General features: G+C 34.6%; 1 protein-coding gene across 4 annotated transcripts in view; it reads right to left on the reverse strand.

The window, feature by feature from the left end:
- Nucleotides 1-3,061: 3,061 nt before the first annotated feature.
- Ntan1 (N-terminal amidohydrolase 1) overlaps nucleotides 3,062-22,751 on the reverse strand; it is a 75,416-nt gene continuing 55,726 nt past the window's right edge. For 2 of the 4 annotated variants that reach the window (XM_090107897.1, XM_090107896.1), the window contains 8 exons: nucleotides 18,353-18,403; nucleotides 9,213-9,406; nucleotides 8,888-8,953; nucleotides 8,428-8,610; nucleotides 7,860-8,077; nucleotides 7,176-7,337; nucleotides 6,868-6,995; nucleotides 3,062-3,241 (listed from right to left, as the gene is read on the reverse strand). In XM_090107897.1, coding sequence (XP_089964023.1) covers nucleotides 6,870-6,995; nucleotides 7,176-7,337; nucleotides 7,860-8,077; nucleotides 8,428-8,610; nucleotides 8,888-8,953; nucleotides 9,213-9,399 — 942 coding nt within the window. In that variant the 5' untranslated portion in view covers nucleotides 9,400-9,406; nucleotides 18,353-18,403 and the 3' untranslated portion in view covers nucleotides 3,062-3,241; nucleotides 6,868-6,869. Of the gene's footprint in view, nucleotides 3,242-6,867; nucleotides 6,996-7,175; nucleotides 7,338-7,859; nucleotides 8,078-8,427; nucleotides 8,611-8,887; nucleotides 8,954-9,212; nucleotides 9,407-10,655; nucleotides 10,830-15,009; nucleotides 15,176-18,352; nucleotides 18,404-22,751 lie in introns of those variants that run through there. The other 2 variants (XM_090107898.1, XM_090107895.1) reach the window with 2 other exon arrangements.

The raw sequence follows: 22,751 nt of genomic DNA on the forward strand, positions 1-22,751 counted from the left end.
AGTCAAGCGAGCCGGAGTGGCTGAGGCTGGTCGCCAAAGGCGACCAAAAAGCCGAAGCTACGAAGGCGAGTGAAGACTCCTGCCTGCAACGAGGTACAGGGGGGCAAGCGCCACGTTCTGCAGCGCCGGAGCAGTCAAGAAAGCCCATAATCTTCGATATATTTCTAACTACATCACTACATACATGGTATAAAACAAAGTCGCTTTCTCTGTCCCTATGTCCCTATGTATGCTTAAATCTTTAAAACTATGCGACGGATTTTGATGCGGTTTTTTTTAATAGATAGAGTGATTCAAGAGGAAGGTTTTAGTATATAATTTATTATGTTTTAGACGAAGCGGGCGAAGCCGCGGCCGGAAAGCTAGTATAAATATAATCTCAAAAAAAAATAAAAAAAAATAGAAGGGGGGGTTTCCGCACCCCCCCACTTTATAGGGGGTTTCCCCTTACCTCCCCCCTCCCTTTCCCTCCCCTCCCCCCCCTTAATTCGTGCCGCAAATTTCTAAAGAAATACCGATTTTACTACATAGTATAGTGATAACTGTTTTCATACAGCTATCTATCTATTAATCAATCAAACCATAAGAAAAAAAATCATATTTACTGTATCATATTTACAGATACTGAAGATGCCCCGTACCCTCTTGCCAGTACTTCGAAACAGAGTGATGATCAGTCCTTTGAAGGAGTAGAATATTTAGATTTTGATGAATTATATTAATGTACAAAATTTATCTACAAAAAAAATAAAAATATGTGGTTTTCAAATCGCCTTGTTTTTTTCTACCCGACGGACCCAGAAAGAGGGTAATGTGTTTGAGCTGCATGTATGCTTGTTTGTTTGTATGTTTAATTCTATGTGCGCCTCTGCAGTCTAAGCACTTGACCGATTTTTATAAAATAACTAATTCCAAATACATTTAAGTAAAATTTGACCTAGGTATTTTTGTCTTAAATTTACACTATTGCTACAATGAAACAATTATAACGGTTTAAATCGCGGTATTTATTTTAGATTATATATATATGTATATAGATTTTTGGATTTTTATTCTATAGTATCAAGATCGCTTGCGTCGCAGTATCAGTGTTGCTATATGAGCGACGGTGGCGCCCTCATTTATTTTCATCTCTTTTGTGTCGCACTGTACAGCTGATTGGATCTCTAAATTTTGTACAGACTACAGAGATTATAAAAGATTGCTAGGATTAGTACATATTATGCTGAGCTCTGGGTTCCAACCTGTAGAATTAAATACTACTCCATAGCTATAGGAGTCCAGCTAGTTAAGACATTGAAAATAAAGGGATTTTTACATAGCAATGTGAACTTAAAGCGAAATTTGTACAAAAAAATTTCAATGATTAGGTACTTACTTGTTTGGAGATAATTCTACTAGAAAAAGGGACCCAAGGACGATTTTGCCAGCAATCTTTTTTATAAATGCATTATTTTAATAACCCACAAATACAAAAATATATATCAAAGGTTTCATGACTTTTAATTTGTACTTATGTGCAGCGATCGTTAAAATTGCATATGTTATATCCAAGGACAGGAAATATCACTATGATTCTTTAAAACGTGCGGGGGGTGAAGCAAATAAAACTATCAGTAACTATTGAACTTTCCATATATTTATTTAATTAAAAAAACAGTAACTAACGATAATAATCACTAAATTACTTATTTACAGTAGAGCCTTCCTCTGTGTCTAGTTAAAAATTACATAAATCTACTGAAACAAATTCAATTTAAAAACAAAAAAAACTTACTATTATCGATATGTCAAATATACATTTAAATTATTAAAATTAGATTATTATGTCATATTTACACACAAAATACTAACTAAATATTATATTGAAAACAATAATAAAGAATCATGTTTTGTACACTATAAAGGGAATTTTAAAATTTATTTTCCTTTTTTTTTACACCTTTAAATCACGCATAATATTATGGTAAACATTTGTTGAGCAACAGTTGATCAATGGTGCCAGAAACTTTCATCTACAACCTGCAGTATTGCCAGCAACATGTTGATAAAAATTCCGCAACAACATTCAACTTTGTTGCTGAACGAATGTTTACTATAAATGCGATGCTAAATTATTGTTTTCCGTGTATTTTTTATTCTTTATCATATAACTAAATACAAAACACAATATCCATATTCGGGTTCATTTTAAAGTAGAGTAAATTATATTTTACTCCTTTATGTTATTAATTTTTCTTTAATATCGGAAACAAATATTATTAATATATTTATTAAACAATTTAAATTATTTTCGTCAAATTATTTTCGCAACTTAAAATTCTATATGTATAGAATTTTTTTAAAACGGCGTTTAAAAAAATAATGTACTGTTACATACTAAAAAAAGCGGACCAATCCATTTAAAAATAACAAAACAATAAAACATAATATTAAATGGCTTCTATATCATATTATATCACATGGGAATGCCATTCAAAGACTAAAAACTAAATTTATTATATTATTTATTTGTTATTGTTCCATAAATAATATAAAATCACTGGATTATAGGAATGCTCATTTGTTACGTTTGGAGCAATTTTTATTGACGTGACAACGTCTTATAATTCGATAGAGCCCGCTGCACGCACGAAAAAACATGACTCATGCGGCGTTACCTCGCTCTGAGGCGTTCCATGTAAGGCTTGAAGTGCAAGCGAGAGCGCGGAACGAGCAACCAAGAAGCACAATCGGCCTGACGTTGTCACGTTCAACTATCGTCAGTAAACCGACTTTACAGACAACCAATTTTGTTTTTATTAAATATAGTCATAGATATACAAATTTCGTTAAGTTTAATAAATATTATGAAGTAATGTTGAAAAGTGCGTTAATTTGAGTTAAACTGTAACTATCATTCTGTTTTTTTTTGCACAATCTTTTTTTTATTCCCGCTCATACAATTTTTGAAGGTTCTTTTCAATAAAGGTACTTTAAAAAAATGTAGTCAAATGATTAAACATTTACGTAAAGAGAATAATAATTTTAACATAGATGTCTAATACGTTGAGACGAGAATCGATAAACATTTTTAATATAATTATAAATTTTTAGTCATTTTACTTAATTTTCTTGCTTCACTTCAGTCAAGTTTGTGCATGAATTATAATATTATATCGTTATTTATTTTATATTTTTGTCAATCTTCAGAGCTTGCAATTCTTCCAGCGGCGTTTTTGTGTTCCAATGACGTCATCACCTGGAAACAAAATAAAAAAAATAATTTTATGTTAATACATTTTTAAACATTTAGTTTGTCCACTTACGAAGTAGTAATTAATTTGATTATTTACTTAAAATATTAATTATTTACTAAAATATAAGACTAGTTATGACTTTACTTATTATTTATTTACTTCTTTATTTTCTGTATATATCAAATATGTACAAGTTATAAATTACGCTAGACGCTCTTTTTTAGTCGTTCTATTCTATTCTATTTTATCAACCAATTTATTTGTTTGTTTGTTATCTCGAGTGATGCTTCTTTTTTATTTGAGAGCTAGTGCCTTCCAGTTGTTCCCATTAGTATTTTCTCCAATTCTGACCATTTGAAGACAGTATTGTTATATTGTGAATAATAATTGGACTTTATTTTTATTATTTAATTGTGTATAATAATTTGACTGACCGGTTGGCTTGGTTGGTAGTGGCCCTGCCTTCCAAGCCAGAGGTCGTGGGTTCAATTCCCACCCGGGGCAAATATTTGTGTGATGAACATAGATGTTTGCTCTGTGTCTGGGTGTTAATTATCTATATAAGTATTTATTTAAAAATTACATATAGAGGGTGTACCAAAAAGTAGTGATGAACGGAAGCTGAGAGGTAGAGGACCTAGAGGGCTATCCGAATCACCCCCATGTATGTTATGCGATTTTTCGTATTTTCGGAGTTATGACGATTTTTTCAATTTTTCACCTATCGCCGAGTACGATGATATTTTCACTCATGCTGACGTCAATGATTGCGGAAGATGCTTGATTTTTTTTGTGTGCTAAGCTGAAAGATAGGCCAATTCAGTATGGTAACATTTACTATCGTTAGATCTTTGAATGGAATAAAAAAAATAATTAAATGGCAAGAAAGATAAAATTACCCAGTATGTTCACCACTTCAAGGGCCCGTAAAAAAATAAAATCACATAAAAAAAATTTTCCGTTTGACTTTTAAAAACTTGCTCTATCTATCAGATAGCTACCCTGAAAATTTCATTTTATTATTCAGAAGGCTTCAATCGAATAATTTAAATCTAAATGTGGTAAGTGCAAAAATTGAATTAACATGATGATCATTAAAACCAATAAATAGGTGTTTAATTACCAGAAATTTTTAAAATAACCCCGCTGTTGCTCAATGCAAGTGCGACATCACCGTAAAAAGTTGTCTTTTAAATGTCTGAATGCCCTTTTATCATTTTTAATGGTTTCTTCTGTTACTATGAATTTCCGGGTTATTTCGTCTAAATTGTGGCATTCTCTCAAGTAGCCGAAGTCTTTTTAATATTCCCATTGAAACAAATCAATGGGGTTTAGGTCGAGGGACCGTGGAGGCCAGGCTTTAAGGCAGGCGTCACCAGCGCATGCGCAGGCTGCAACGACCAATCCATCTTTCAGGGTATCTTGGCCCTTTAGCCTGGCCTGCACGGTCCCCGGACATAAACCCTATTGATTATTTTCCGTGGGGATACTACAAAGACGAGAGACTGCCACAATTTGGACCATGAGTGAAAATATCATCGTACTCGGCGATAGGTGAAAAATTGAAAAAATCGTCATAACTCCGAAAATACGAAAAATCGCATTACATACATGGGGGTGATTCGGATAGCCCTCTAGGTCCTCTACCTCTCAGCTTCCGTTCATCACTACTTTTTGGTACACCCTGTATATATGTATATATATATATATATATATATATATATATATATATATATATATATACAGTGGTGGACGTTTAATTAGAAACACGTAACAGGATGAAGTAGTCATCAAATTTATTTACTTTTGTGTATTAACGTATTAGAGATTAAGCATTATTTCATATGTAATAGAACACCCGTTTATCTAGTTTTATAATAAATTGCTTAATTTTAATCAAACGTTAGCTTAAATTAAAAAAATTAAACAATTTTAAGTGAAGTCTGATTTCCGAGCATTTTCAGTCTGGACAACAAATTAGAAACAGCATGCTTCGAGTGATCCAAAGTCAAAACCTGTTGAAATACCGCCAATATTTTTTTCTTCTACAAATATTTGCACCGTTTTTTAAACATTCCATTTAAAAGTTTCTGAAAATTAATTTGCTTTGCAGTATAAATGGCTAAAAGTAAGACTTGTGACCCATCAACAAGAAAAATAATTTTAAGTTTACATTTTGACAAAAACTGGAGTTACAGGAAAGAGTCATTTAGAGTGTTCGATAAAAAGATATTCAATGCTACAGTTTATTTAAAAGAGCATGGTACTTCTGACTAAGTGCCTAAAAAGGCTCGACCATGAAAAACCACTGCTCGCGACCATAGGCAAATAATTCTTTTCACAAAGATGGATCTATTTAAAGGTTCCAATTCTAGTAGAAAATATGTTTTTGCAAACATGTTATAATCTCATACAATCTAAGGCACGACGTTGTAAAGCCGTTGTTGTCTATAAAGATTATAACAGTCTAAAAACAACCCCATAAGTGCCCATACTATAATGTTTCCTCCGCCATGCTGAACTGTTTATTTATTATCTAAGGCCTGGTTAACTGAACGACGCGCGTATCCTTTGTCATCAGAATTGATTTAATTAATTTTTGTTTCATCCCAAAATAAAACTTTTTCACTGACGGACTGTCCACTAGCAATATTTCTTAGTAAATGAAAATCGTTGTTCCCTGGACTGCCTAGTAAGAAGCTGTACTTTCCTGGCATCTCTCCCAAAAAATTTTGCCTCGACTTGAAGCCTGCGAACCGATCTCATCGACACATTGCGAGGTTCATCTTCGGAAAAAACCAATTTTATAATATAATTTGAACTTTTAAATGGATCCATCTTTGCCAAAAGAATCATTTGCCTATCCTCGCGTGCAGTGGTTTTTCATGGTCGAGCTTTTCTAGGGACTTGTTCGGAAGTACCATGCTCTTTTTAATAAACTATAGCATTGGATATATTTTTATCGAACACTCTAAATGATTTGCAATTTTCCTGTAACTCTTAGTTTTTGTCAAAATGTAAACTTAAAATTATTTTTCTTGTTGATGGGTCACAAATCTTACTTTTAGCCATTTATACTGCAAAGCAAATTAATTTTCAGAAACTTTTAAATGGAATGTTTAAAAACGGTGCAAATATTTGTAGAAGAAAAAAATATTGGCGGTATTTCAACAGGTTTTGACTTTGGATCACTCGAAGCATGCTGTTTCTAATTTGTTGTCCAGACTGAAAATGCTCGGAAATCAGACTTCACTTAAAATTGTTTAATTTTTTTAATTTAAGCTAACGTTTGATTAAAATTAAGCAATTTATTATAAAACTAGATAAACGGGTGTTCTATTACATATGAAATAATACTTAATCTCTAATACGTTAATACGTAAATGTTAAATGAATTTGATGACTACTTCATCGTGTTACGTGTTTCTAATTAAACGTCCACCACTGTATATATATATATATGTATGTTTATGTTTATCAGCCATCTGGTTTCCATAACACAAGCGAAAGCTTAGTATGGGATCAGATCGTGCCGTGTGTGAAAATTGTCCTGAAATATTTATTTATTATTTATTAATTTTATTGTACCATTTGACTATTTGTTAAGTCTTATTTAAATTTATTATACCATTAAAACCGCACGGGCATCCAGCAGCCGCTCTGATCGTCGCGGCGGTAGTAGTGCGGCCGGTTGTCCGGGAACACCGTCACCGCGGGGAACGGGTGCTGCTGGATGAATTTCAGCGTTACGCGGATCTGTCGACGAATTTATAAAGAAATTTATAAAAATCCTACTTATAAAAGGGAAAGTTGTGAGGATGGATGGATGTTTATTGTTCTTTCACGAACTACTGAACCGATTACAATGAAATTTGGTATGTAGCTGAAGACCAGAATAAGGTATAGGCTACTTTTATCCCGGAAATTTGAACTAACATTGTGCACAAAGTGCGGCGGCTCCACGCTGGGCGTGGTGCTGAGGTGCTGCAGGATGAACTCGTCGGACTGCTCCAGCCACAGGTCCACGCCCCGCAGCGGGTCGTAGTTGAACGGGCCTATGCGCAGCATGCCCACCGCGTTGTCGTATATGTCCAGCACCTGCAAGTTAGGTTAGCTACAGAAATATTGACACCCAAAAGTAATATAAACCTAATCTCCACAATATGGTCCCTTTTCTACCCACTTTTTACGAAATACTGACACCGAAATGTAATATAAACATAATCTCCACAATATGGTCCCCTTTCTACCCACTTTTTACGAAATACTGACACCGAAAAGTAATATAAACATAATCTCCACAATATGGTCCCCTTTCTACCCACTTTTTACGAAATACTGACACCGAAATGTAATATAACTCAAATCTCCACAATATTGTCCTTCCTACACACTTTTCCACGATATCTGAGCACAATTTGGCCACTGGTGATCGATCTTACGCATCGTAATGGCAGCTCTGGCCCTGGAAGACATCTTCAGCAATTATATAGACGCCAACGCCGGTCACTAAACCACTTACCCACAATACCACTGTAGTAATACCACTTATTTCCGGCCACAGATTGATAATATAACCCTAAATGGTCAATTTTGTCCCTTTTCTTTGTTACCCCTTACCTGTGCACAATTTGGCCCTCCAGTGATCGTCCTAGCACATCGTAGCGGCAGTTCTGGTCCCTTATCCGGGAATGTTGCTGGGAACAGATCACCAGCCCGTATATCCACACCGACTCCTGTCACTAACGGTGATGGAGTGCCTCCACCGAGCGCTGTGTTTAATTCGCAACAGCAGGCTAGTGTTAGGTCGATCTCTTCGGATTGACGGTGGAATGATACTGGAAAATATAACAGAATATTTATCTATGTGTACATTTCACCATCTCCGAAAACAAGACTTATTATAAGCATTTTGACGACTCTATGTAATAGATATATTTGTTATTTGATGAGAGATTTTTAATGAACTTTTTTTTTTAAAGGGAAAGAAACGCGGTTTCGAATCGTGAATGTAATCTATTCTTTAAAAAGATCTCATTTATATTTGAATGTTGTTAGTGTAGATATTAAATTGTTATTTCATTACAAGAATGCCACAATATCAAATAAAAAAATTTCAATCTCTCAATATACGCAATTTATAGTCACATAATATTAAAAACACACCAACCACAAACACAATACTCACTCATAATATTAGAGAAAAGTTCATCAGCATATCCATGTGGGTCCGTGAATCCCCCAATGAGCTGCAACTCCAGCCTGCCCTCAGGGTATCCCATCGCTAGTTGCTGGACCCTCGCGACCATGGCTGATGCTGCTTCTGCTGTTCCAGAACCGTCTAGATGAGCTAGGGCTACTGCGCCTGAACCTGGAAGAATAAAACTAGGGGGTAAATAAAGGCATTAAAGGTATTATCACGCATTTTTACGTAGCAACTGTGCGCGTATATGTCTTTACAAATAAACAAACAAACACACTTTCGCTTAATTTAGTAAAGAACATAAGGATGATTAAAATTCTTACAAATTTTTAAATGATTTTCTTCTTTGCTTTTAAAGATATCCTAGTAAGTTGTGGGCAAGAAAATAGAAATGAAATTGTAATTAATCATAGGTTTATAATGAAATACGTAGTTATAAATTTACCTGAATGTCTTAGAACTACAATGATACATGATGTGGCGTCATCTGATCCAATGATTGTAACGTTTTCTGAAAGAAGAAAGAAAATATTTTATCACTTCACTAAACAAATCCGACATTCCTGTTACATCTATTTATCCCATTACTTTATCACTGGTATACAATAAAATATATTTTAAAAAATTACATAAAGCCATTAGGAGTCGAAATAACACAATCAGTATGTACCGTCATATAAAAACTATTGGGATCGTTAGCATTGCCAGTTTTATTGCTGTAGCTCAATTCAATTTTTACTTTCATTCATCATTCATTTCTTAACACTCACTATCATGCGGCACGACCGCCGCCATTTCCCTCTGCGCGACATATAACAACCCAGGCGGTGCTACCACCCTCGCAGCGGCCGACAGCAACTGCGCCGCCGCATCCCTGTACCCGGGGTGCGCCGCGAGCAACGCCCGGACGGACGTGGGACATTCGTCCGCGAGCACGCCGTTCAATACCACCACCATGCTGCTTCTGGAATTAGACATATAAAATAAATTGAATAAAATAAAAGGACATATAAATCTAACGTTGAATTATAGCACAATTTTTACAAATTTGTAGGTGTGTTATAAATTATAATAGGTACACATTTTTGTTCTCAAATCTCAGTATACATATCAAAACACGCTATGCCACGCTAGTAATAATTTTAATATCCGTATAAATTTTCACACGTACATTTAGGTTGTTATAAAAATTACCAATCACATATTCAATAACAGATTAAATCCTTCTCACGGTCTAAAGAAGATATTATAATATGAGCTACTTGTGTGAATATGTGAATTAAATTATCTCGCTATCATTTTCATAACAAACTTTATCTGTCAGGAAACACATGCATATAAATTGCAAACTAATCACTTATTATCGAGACTTACAGCGCTGTCGCAGACTCCAAGAAGCTATTAATATTATTGAATAACGTAAAAACACTTTCGCTTCAAAACTGAACAGACGTGATATATGACAGAATTCCGAACAATACCTGCTTAGGTAAAAAGCAGCACATTGTCTACATTAATATATTCCGACTGGGTCATTGGCGGTGACACCGCTGTATTTACTCGCTGCTTCTGACGTTCTGTACATTTGCATAAATAAAATGGATTCTAAATGTGTTCAATGAAACCGCATTACCATTTTTCATAAATCACTCGCGAGTTTCAAATACATATGTTCCTATAGCTAGGGCAAAAAACGTTTGGTATGCATCTATGATAAGGATTAAGGAGCATTGAAGATGTCGTCTTGAAGGCGAGAAATACATTAACTGATACAATAGAGAAATAATACATATTAATATTATAAATGCGAAAGTAACTCTGTCTGTCTGTCTGTTACTCAATCACGCCTTAACTACTTAACAAATTTGCATGAAATTTGGTATAGAAATATTTTGATACCCGAGAAAGGACATAGGCTACTTTTTATCCCGGGAAATACGATAGATTTTTACCCCGGAAAACCCACGGGAACGGGAACTATACGGGTTTTTCTTTGACTGCGCGGGCGAAGCTGCGGGTGGAAAGCTAGTAATAAGATATATGCCAGTCAAATCCAAAAATAAAATATACCTTCTATTCAATATAGATTTCTTTATAGTAATTAAATGGTAACCAGATTTAAACCAATTAGCAAATGCACCCTAAACATTGGAAAATGATTTTCATCTTTCACTAATTACATCATAAATTAAAAATACATTAACGTTACTCACTCTTTTATTTGCAGAAGAAATAGAACAAACGCAATACAAAACAACTTATTAGCAGACATATCGGTCAACACTGGTACATATCTTCTTTGAAACTAATGTGCGTACTGCGTACTATAAAAGTAAACTACGACAGGTCCGAGATAAAATAATATTGATATTAGCACTAAGACTGGACGTTGTCATTCAACCCAGCATAGCTGGCTATGTCCGCGCTATTAAAACTTTTATTTATTCTATTAATAAATAAACGTACGGTGACTTCATGATACTCTGCCAATACTCAATGTGAACTGCGGTTTATAGAGGGTGATAACATGTTTTAATACCTAAAAGATAATCGCTCATATCTTGTACTATGAGGAGTTTCAAATGAAAATTGGTTAGAGTCATACTTGTTTATAGTATCCTTTGGTGTTATCAGTTATCACGTGTGCTCATAAGTCATAGACATAGTACATTGTACACCTAAATAACACACTTCAAATTTAAACCGCGCGAATTTACTGGCACGATGTCGGCGCGATTCCATCTGCATATACCTATCCATTCTGTATATGAAATACTTAACCGGAAGAAGAGAGATTAAATATTGAAAATGAAACTTATAACTCGCTACTCCAGGCGAAATAAACGCGTTTCCCTTTACTGGATCCACTACATAAAAGATTTTATAGAGAAGCCCATCTGTAACGAAAAAAAATAAACAACGTAATCATCCCATATCTTATTTATGGTTAAGTTTCCAACCGTAGTTGGAAATAGAGATAACAATTAAACAAATAAATAATGTTTACAATTTATTTAATTTAGTTCGGGATCAGAGAGCATTGCGCAAAATGTCTAATTAAGAATATAGAGGTCACAATATAAGAATGTAAGAATGTTTTATTAAATCTTTACCTCCAAAAATAGTCTGAGTAGTCTACTGTCTGTCTGTCGCGTCGCGCGTCATTTTATGAGTTAACTTGGCCTAATAAAATGTGCTATTTCAAATTTGTCTCGAAGTGGATCACACACCTACAAAATGATAACAAACTTTTTCAAAGAAAACTATAACTTTTTTGTCTTTCCAAGAATTTTCTGTATTACGAAAAGATGGACGTAGGGCTAGAGAAAAAAAAATACATATTTGCTTTTCAAATTTATAGTTCACAATGATTTCAAGAATTTAGAGTATTCTAAGAAATCTGTTATCAGTATTCATAATAACTGACGAGGTAATCGCGCTTTTTATATCAATAGCAATCTATCTCTCTACGTTTACAGGTAACGTATTTAAAACATCATGTATATTGTATACGAATAGTATTTTTTATATATTTCATATAATTGAATAAGGAATAATGTAAAGAATAATGAGCTAGGTATTACAATAACGTTTAAAGAATTAAAATATTACAATAGAAATTAGACTAAATACCACCTACTTTCCAGTTAACTTTCATAATTAATCTTAATCTTAATCTTAATCTTAATACTATTATAAAGGCGAAAGTTTGTATGGATGTATGGATGTATGGATGTATGGATGTATGGATGTATGGATGTTTGTTACTCTTTCACGTAAAAACTACTGAACCGATTACAATGAAATTTAGCACACATATAGAGGGTAACTTGGATTAACACATAGGATAGGTTTTATCCCGGAAATCCCACGGGGTCGGGAACTATGCGGGTTTTCCTTTGAAAACGCGGGCGAAGCCGCGGGCGGAAATCTAGTAGATAATATTATGGACAACGTATGAATAAATAAATACTTACATAATGCGCAAATTATAAAAATTATTTTGAAGAACTTGATGTTCAAAGTTAAATCGCATTTCTTTAAATTAATATGACAATTGACAACTAATTATAATAGAAAATATCCATACTAATATTATAAATGCGAAAGTAACTCTGTCTGTCTGTCTGTTACTCAATCACGCCTTAACTACTGAACCAATTTGCATGAAATTTGGTATAGAGATATTTTGATACTCGAGAAAGGACATAGGATAGGTTTTATCCCGGAAATCCTACGGGAACGGGTTTTTCTTTGAAAACGCGGGCGAAGCCGCGGGCGGAAAGCTAGTAATCTATAACTATAATTTTTGTGTAAAAGTAAACTCATATATTGTTTTTCACTTGAAAGTTGAAACACATGAGAATGAAGTCACACTGCATATGAATCATAAGAATCAAAGTTTGAGTTTGAATAATTCAATTAATTCGGTAAGTGGTAACTCGATTAGATAGTCAATTTTGAGTAATGTGAGTAACACTGTATTCCGGCCTAATTTGAGCTTAGTTTAGTTTACTACAAAATTATTTACGATATGGCCTAACCACCTGGTTGGTCTATCCTAATCAGGTACGTTAATAGATCAACAAAATAATTAATATCCTTTTGTACAATATCATAATTTACTAATATCCACTTGAAGAAGGGAATTCCCAATTTCTTCTTAAACTCTTTTAAAGTGAAACTTTTATTACATCGTCTCAAACTTTTTGGTCTGTGTAGCGCATGTCGCGTGTATCGCCGTCACGCGACATGCGCTACATAAAGCAGTCTTCGGAACCGTTCGAACAGTTTCACTTTTACCGTGGTTTCATAAAACCACACAACATTTATATTATTCTTATTCATTTTTAGCGTACACTTAATCCGGCTGCTAAGACTACAACAATAACCGCTCATACAAACAATACCAGCACGCCACAGGTACAAAATCCTGCATACAATTTCATGATTAATGATACAAAATACTGCCTACGAAATTGAGACGCGATATCGCTCAACCGAAAAAAATCCACATTCATCTTGTGATATAGTCGAACGATTTAACTTCGATTAAATTACCATTGAAGGGTCAACTGCCACAATGGGCCAATTACAAATCGAATTCAAACTATCGCCTTCATCAATCACTTGATACGAAATCAGATGCTATCTTAATTATCTTATTAGTGGCCGAGTTGTTATTGTTTGCGTTTTTATTGTAATTATAGATATCACTAATGTTAACGTTTTAAAAGCCGATTGTGTTCACTATTGACGCAATTCTAAAGATGTTCTCTATGTTTACAGTGAATTTTGACGAGGTGTTTTTTTTTTGTTTTTTTTTAACCGTTCTTTAATAGGCGCGAGAAAAATTTCTCGGTCTCAATCATGGCAATACCGTCACGTTATGGAGTACGGCGACGATTTTGGTACCTTGAATCTTGCCAAAGAAGTTTCACTTCTGACACGTATTCTCGGCACACACGCTTTTTAAGTCTTGATCAATGATCATGTCACGAAACCAAAATAAGCATTTTAATTAGTAGTCATAGTCACAAATAAATAATCAATATAAATTTCTTATCTATAATACCCGAGTGAAAATAAACTCAAGTAATTTACCGCTCTACCCATGAAGAATATAGAACCATAGAACTTATGCTCTGATTTCTTGACCTTTGGCATTTAAATAATATCTTAAATAATTATTTTTATCAGATTAATAAAACTTAAAAATAAATGTATACAATACAACCACATTATCTACAAGTATAAGATTATGAATGTTACTAAAAATATTTTATTGTTAAACACATCGAATCACGAATGGGTAAATTTTATCGTTATGTCTTTTATTGTACGTATCTAACTGAATTTAAATCAGTGACCAATGTAAGTGATAAACACTACACTATACAATTATAACGCCAAACGCCTCAACCACAGCCTCAACGCTTCAAACTTCAAACGAAATGAAACGATATGATTGGTTCTACACATGGTTGGTACAAACACATTTCTCGCTACAGATCCCCACACATTATTGGTGAAAAGCACCCTTAGAAGCTGGGTTTCAACACTTGCTGATACTGATAATGTCCCTAATATAGTATTACAAACTTTTTGACGTTATTACACATTTTCATACATAATTTGTAAACTGACAGAAAAGCTAAACAAAACATAAGCGATTGTATAGCCGGCTATCAAACTCGTTCCTTATTTTAATTGAAAGTACATATTATTATTATAACTAAGCGAATGAAATTTAGCACATAATAATTGTTCTATGTACGTATAATGTGTTTCTTAGGTTTTTATCAATGCCTTAATGTTGTTTATCTTGCTGGTAATTAGCAATTATCTTTATCTTAATAAGAACATGTTATTAATAACTCAGAATATCAATAACAATAATTAAACATCATCTTGTGTAAAAAGCCATTCAATGTACCTAATACAATATGTACTTTTGCCGATTGTGTCTCATACAAAATCCCATATAACTTTATCACTCATACAATTTTGCCATACCCAACATAGACACTCATACAAATGTGAATACAAGATCCAACCAAAACTTACCGAAACTGTAAACACGTGCCGGCAACTGTAACAACTCTTTTAAACCCACTAGACCACTTGAACCACGCCACTTCGCAACCACATAAACAACAGTATAATAAACTAAACTATGTATAATAATTAAGAAAAAAAGCATACACGCGTATCAAAGGCGAACAAGCTACGATCAAACTGAACGCTCACTGGGTTATCATACGAAGCTGCGAATTATGTACCAGCTTGTTATTGTTATGATAATGCTTATTATGTTTGAAATAGTGGCGCGATAGTGTCTCTATCGTGCAATAAGCAATCTATACATATAAAAAGTATTACATTATCTGTGGATATAATAAACTTAGTTAAGTCAAAACTGTACATTGAATTTTATTTTAAAAGAATACTTCGGGCGTGATCTATTAGATACCGAAGCCAAAAATATAGTTTTTAGAATTTTTGTCTGTATGTTTGTCCGGGCTAAACTCAAAAAGTACTACATGGATTTACTGGCGTAGAGATAGCTTGAGACGTAAGGCAGGACATAGGATAGGTTTTATCCCGGAAATCCCACGGGAACGGGAACTATGCGGGTTTTTCTTTACTACGCGGGCGAAGCCGCTGACGGAAAGCTACTAACTACTAAGAAATATAACTTTAGCTTTTATCTGGGTAGTAATAACAAAAGAGGCGCAACGATCGTGTGTCGCGCGTCTCGTTCGTAAGATAATGAATATTATTACCGCCTTCCTAGAATCAGTTTAATGGTTTATTTGCTCGTGTGCAATTGAATTACTTAATTAGTATTAAATGCACCTAGTGTTGGAGATTCAAGGTGAAGTGGCGCTGCTGTTTTATGTAATATAGTCATGGATTAATAAAGTCTAGTCCGTTACGTAGACAATGGACATAAATACAAATTATTTTTCACAGGACATAGAGTTTGAAAATCAGATTGATGATAATAATATACAAGGAGGAATTTGAAATGATAGCAGGATTCAAACAAAATTCAAAAGAAAGTTCAAATTTTTGATTCCTTCACAGAGATTTTTTGAATTGGGGCCTAATTATTGTAACGTTACTGAGTTGAGAGAAAGAAAGAAAATACACTTATTTGTACCGTTAGTAGCGCATAGTGCTTACTGCTCGATCAATGCTCATAAACATCTCCAATTAGATGGAGAAATCGGTTAGCTATTATGCAGATTTATGAATTTATAACTTTTCAAGAAATATTTTCACGTCATATATAAAATAAGATTATAATCAACACCTACATTCATCTGACGAACAGCGCGCTGTTCACAACAATAAAAATGCCAGTTTACTCTTCAAATATTGCCTTAAAACTTTTTGTCGTTCACTAATCACTACACACTTTAAAAATTAAGGCTAGCAAATTATTTATTACAATTTTCATTCACCAACCTATTCTATTCATACGCATTCAATAAGCACACTTAAACTGATCCTACTTTCTTCCTAAGGGCTCCACTACTCTCATTCCATAATCCACTTAAGCCGATATAGGCCGGCGGATCAAAGCAATCGGAACCTCGCGACCCGCTAATTGGTTATAATTGTTGAGCACACGCGCCCGCGCAGGCTTAATGAGTTAACAGCTGCCATAATAAGATATGCGATTTTGGCATTTATACATATTGACCATAAGATTAAAATACACGTGACTGTATCATCATTAGTAGAAAATAATGTTTACGTCATAGGATTTACCGTAAACAATTTAGCACTGTGACGTTCAACTTCTTTTTGTAGAGTAATTTTAATAGACGCGCTGCTAATAAATGCTAAATGAAATTGAATATGAAATTGAAGCATCAACTACCTAATAATTAAGTTATTATAAAGTACTGCACTAATGATGGATGGAAATTGACTTTTTATGATAATTTAATTTAAAAAGCAAAATTAAAGTAGGTAATAAAACGTGGTAATTGTACAATAAAGCGATATTTTACGTCGATACATTTTGCACAAATAATAGGAGACGGCAATAACAAGTGGTATATTGCCAATTTATTCCCACAGTTTAAGCTCGAAAACGAGCCGAGTGTAATGAGCGTTCATGCCGTAATTAATATAAACGTTCTGTTTCTCAAAGCGAACTAAACTATCTGATAGCCGGGTCGGGCGAACATTCCCATATTTTCCCTAAGGGCATTAGGATATGAATTCGTGACATCGCACCAGAACACGGGCCGACCCATTATGGAGTGCAGCCAATAGAACTGTCCGACCACTTATTAATGACCACGAGACAATGATGCTAATGCTATTAATGCTATTAAGTGCTCCTCGCTCACATTTGCCAGCGCTCAGCTTAAATAGCTGCTCGATTGCATATGCTCAGTATTAACGACGTTCAGTGCATGTTTATGTCGTATATGGAATATATAATTTATCCGCAGTAAACGCGTAATGACTTGGCAGTTTTATGACGTAAATTATTTAGTATTATCAAATGTCAAGAGCGCTAACTGTAAAGTTAATGAGCGATTTCGTGAGCGATTACACATCTAATTCTGTGACATAACGATCGATTAGAGTATTTATGTCCTCTCTAGCGGATCCGTGATCCGTCCATAGGTTATATTGTTCCCACGGTATATTAATGACTAGGCAAAAGTTTAGCAGAAACGCGCCTTTTATGTTCGATCGGCTATTATCCGGCTCATTTGCGGCGAAAGACAAACGGCGGATCGGAGGCAAGCACAAATTTCGCCGATATAATCGTCCCGGTAAGACAATGGTTATCGTTGGAGCGATACCGCCGCAGATAGTGAGCCTCGATGTCTGATGGATGCGGCACGCTCGCGCGATACCATCTCCATCGTGACGCCGGGGCCCGGACGCCGCCCCAGCCTCGTGTGCACCAATTATTATTATTCAATATCTATGCACTCGACCGATACGACTTCTAGTTCGTATTTGCCTCAAATTTGACTTGATTTAATTATCTACGATCGGGCACACGATACAACCGTAATTGAATTATAGTTCGGTCGATTTATTACTGAATAGATAGCTCACGGAGATAAAAGGACCATCGAATGTTGATCGATAAATGCAGTAGTTATCTAAGAAACACAGAAGTTGAATGGGGGTTCTGTTATCTAACCGTCCGTTATTCGGGTCAACGTTTGATACATTTCCGATGTATTTCGTTATCGGTATTAGAAATATGAACTGTTTCCTTTAATTAGCTTCCAACTATAATATTGCAAAACTAATGAATGAAGTTGTTGGCGCCTCGCAAACTTATAACGATCATAAACCGATGACCTCATAAGGAGCTGTAAACATAGTATTCAATTAAGCGATGGAAGATTTCTAAATAACTCACATTTAATCGGTGGAGCTGTTGATGGGAAGATCATTCAGGTCGCTGAGCCACCTGGAACAAAAAACGGTATATTAATGTGATAATAATAAGTGTGGTGTAGTGTAGCCTCGTATGGTACCGTGCAAAAAGTTGTGAGCAGTAGCTCGCATGTCGCGTTCCGCAGGTGGCATGCGTGCGCGGGGACAGAGATGTGAAGATTATCCGTGCTATCGGCTACCGAGATCTCGCACGATTCCTACGTTTCGTTACGTTGTATCCTCCTCGCGCAGTTTTAAAAAACTGCAATAACACGGCCACGATAAATGGGACATGCCCTCATCTCGAACATAATGTGAACAGCGGTAATGCTAATTCAATAGCGTAATATCTCGGTATCTCGATGTAGCCCGCGGTCGATCCGAACGATAGTCTACGATTCTGCCGATATGGTTTTATTCGTGATTTATTTCGGCCGCTCCCATATAAGCAGTGTACGGTAACAATGGCCTGCAACTTGGATTTACGACAATCGATTTGGTAGCGATAAAAGATCTAACTAAGATCCTGAAAATAATGTGCACGCTAATCGTTATTTTATATCGATAATTTTAGATGAATAATGCATATTATTACATTTAATCTGGAACCCACTTTAAACGGCCAGATTTCGTTCAAACTTTGTAGATTTATTGAGGACCGATGACAATACACTAATTTGATAAAATTTTCTATTTTTTAGTTCGGTTTTCTATAAAAAGCGTGTTTTTTAGTTTTTTTAAACTATTATTATTACTTACACAATGCGAGTAGAATTTAATTTCAACTGACTGTTAATTTGCACTGAACGATTCCACCATGTATCTGTGTAGTATCTGTTTGTGAAATAAATCTCAATGCAACAAACAACAATCGGTCGACAATGTTCATATTTTAGAAAAATACATTCAAAACTGTCAACGAAAAAAACCCAAATCATAAACTAAATTTAAACTGTGCAATTGATAAGCGTTATCAATGTTTACACTATCTATATCTCGTTTGTATTAAATTCGCATAGCAATTTAACCTAACCACTTCGAAATGATCTGACCGGTTGTTATAAATTTGTTTGTACATTCAGCAGTTCTTCAACAATTTTTCATTGAGCATGTCATGAAATAACGTGTGCCGAGTAAGCTAGAAACGTACCTATCGTACATTGTACAAATATTATAAACGCGAAAGTTTTTAAGCATGTATGACATATGAATATGAACGTCTGTTACTCTTTCACGCAAAATCAGCTGATCGGACCTGTATCACATTTATATTAGCACATAGTCCTTTTACGCAGGCACCTACCATGCGAGTGAAGCAGCAGTCTCTAGCTAGTATGTATAATCTTGGAGAGCGTACGTGTAGTGTTATCACGATAAGATCCCTGATAGCCACTGACTCATGGTGACAGGAAGTCTGCTTGAGACTGGTCGGCCACACGCGAGTACGATTTAACATCAAGTATCAACACTTGGCTGGATTGCATTTGATGATCAAATCAAATGCAAATGCTCAGATTAGATCTAATCTGAGTAGACGATTGGTAGGGACTTGTCAATCGTAAGCCGTAACGGGGGTAATATTCGAAACAGATGAAAGAACTTATTTATGACTAGCTGTGCCCTGCGGTATTACCTGTTGGTCTTAGGCAGGCGCTAGACATGTGATCAAATACGCAAATACCTACAAAGTCGCGAAGTGTGGCACTGACATTTGCCTATTTGTTCAAAGTTTGAACACATATTTGAAGTTTGCCGAGTCGAGTCGGTTTTTCTGCGAACATCAAAGTAATCAAACTTCAAAGTTGCTTCAAAGTTTGTGCGCCCTGCCACACTTGTTGCAATGCTTAGTAACGCGCGCGCCGCTGACCGTAGCAGTTGTGTGTGTATATTTTGAGTGTCATAATGGAGTGGAGTAATGATGTAGTTATCGAATTTCTTCGGCTACTTGAAGCGGAACCCTCCATATGGGATCCAAAAAACAAAGACCACAAAAACCGTAACGTTGTAAACGACGCATGGGTCCGAATAAAAAATAATTTATCTATTATAATATATATAATAATTACATTTTGATGTAATTACATTTTGATGTAAAGAATGAAACCAAAAATTGAACGCAATCAAATAAAACAGATTGACGGCGTCCACAAAATCGTCTTCCGATCTATCAGCCATCTTTGCAATAACTGTGCCGTAAAACATTTGAAAACAAGTCTAGTAGGCATATTTGTAATCGTGTTTGCGTCAAAGTTTTCACTTCAAAGTTTGGTCAAATGTTTGCTCAAACTTTGAAGCCAATGTGTAGCGCCAGCCTTAGCGTGATGATATATAGCCTTCCTCGATAAATGGGCTATCTAACACCGAAAGAATTTTTCAAATCGGACCAGTTACCAGTAGTTGCTGAGATTAGCCTGTTCAAACAAACAACCAACAAACAAACAAACTCTTCAACTTTATAATATTAGTATAGATTGAGTCTGACCGTCGGTTGTGCTCTTTTAGTGACAGATTGTTTATTTTTATTTGTATCTGACCCTGTGTTGCACAATAAAGAACTTTTGATTTGATTAAGCTGCTGCCATCTCGGCCTAGAGACTATTTTTTTAACAGTCATTATTCTAATCCAAGCGTATACAAATCCAACAGAGCAAAACATTAAACCAATCTTAAACCAATTTATCAACCTTTTCTTAAATTTGCTCTTGCTTATTTTTATTAGCATTTCTCCATCAGTTTAATTATCTGAATATAAATTTTTCAGCGTTTTGGACATCGAAAGAGCAAGTTCATCATGATAATAATAAGTAATGTTATTAATCATACTTATTAACATTATTTTAATAATAGGAATGACAACATCACCAGATAATAAGATTCTCTGGAATAACAATACTATCGTTTCCACTATAAAGTCATTTTAAAATATAAGATAATCAAAACCAGCATAAACTAATATCTATAGATCATTATGAAAACGTGTTTATAATAATTAATTGAATCACTATAATTATTAATAATTTTATCAAGTATTGACTATTATAATTCAACTTAATGTATCCGAATATAAAAAAGAAAGCAAGTCAACTCATAATTTCCATATTTTATGAGCGCGTTTATATGAATATGAGCAAACAAAAGTGCAATTAGCATAAATTTCTTCACACTGAAGCAACTCATTATATGGCGCCGCTTCCGAATTCTTTAGATATATCGATTCGACGCTAAAACGCCGTTAATCTTCAAATATTTTGTCATTTACAAGCATATGGGATGTTAATTTATTATTATTAAAGACTTAAATATATCGCTATTCGAGTCGCTTGTAAATTTCTAGAAAAAGATGCTTTTCATAGAAAGAAAGAGAGAACTTTTTATAGATGTCTATTTGCTGTTGCTTTACAAATGAAATATTCTACTTTATATTCAAATTTCTATTATTGTACTCTAAAGTTTATAAAAAGTTACTATATGTATACCCATCATACCTACTTTAGTAGCACTTAAATACAGTCCACAAGACACGATCGATCGATCGAAAAATCAATAAGGAAACAGTAAAATCAGATCCCGCTGTTTTATATCCACTCACTGCATTTAAAGGAATTTGTTTATCGAAAGTAAAGAGGAAAGCGCAGTTTGCATGCAAATTAATATCCAGTATCCAGCACTAAAGCATTATAACGGGTTATGACGTCATTTCTCCTATTCAACCCTTCACCGCTGTGACTTATTGAATGTATCACGCTGTGCATACTTGCATGACATTCTATGAAATTATTTGTACGTTTCATGGGAGAATCTGTATTTATTGAATAATACAGGAATTGATCATACGGTATCCATGCTTCTAAAATGTATGCTTTATAGTGTAGTTATATTACAACGTACGATTGGATATGAAAATAAAGGAAACTTTGGTATTCAATTTGCGAGAATAATCAATTCACAAAAACACTACACGTACCGAGTTAACTACCACACGATTAAACAACAGAACAACAATAATCTGATTTATTGCTACATCTACTACTAATAAAACAATAAATTTATATTAATGTCTTTATTAATGCAATAGTCAATTATTAGATAAAATGCGCGCACAACATGTACTACAATGAAATAATATACAAACTATCAAGTATAAACTGAAGCTAGCGTTAGCTTGACGCATATTAGATCCGCTTAATACAATTTCATGCAAATTTCAATGAGCGCTTATCTCACACGAATTAAAATAAACTTCGTGACCGACGAGGTGTTAGCGAAGCAATACTTGTTTATTTGATTCACCCGGTAATTTTATATGTGACTGGGGTATGTTGTGCCCGACCTATGCCACTTTCGGGTTAAATGTATTGCCCGTAAGAGATTTAACAGCGCTC

Source organism: Colias eurytheme, chromosome 12 (assembly GCF_061535395.1).
Source record: "Colias eurytheme isolate Ceu_HAF_F1 chromosome 12, ilColEury1 Martin Lab GWU primary, whole genome shotgun sequence".
In the NCBI taxonomy this organism is placed as follows: Eukaryota; Metazoa; Arthropoda; class Insecta; order Lepidoptera; family Pieridae; genus Colias; species Colias eurytheme.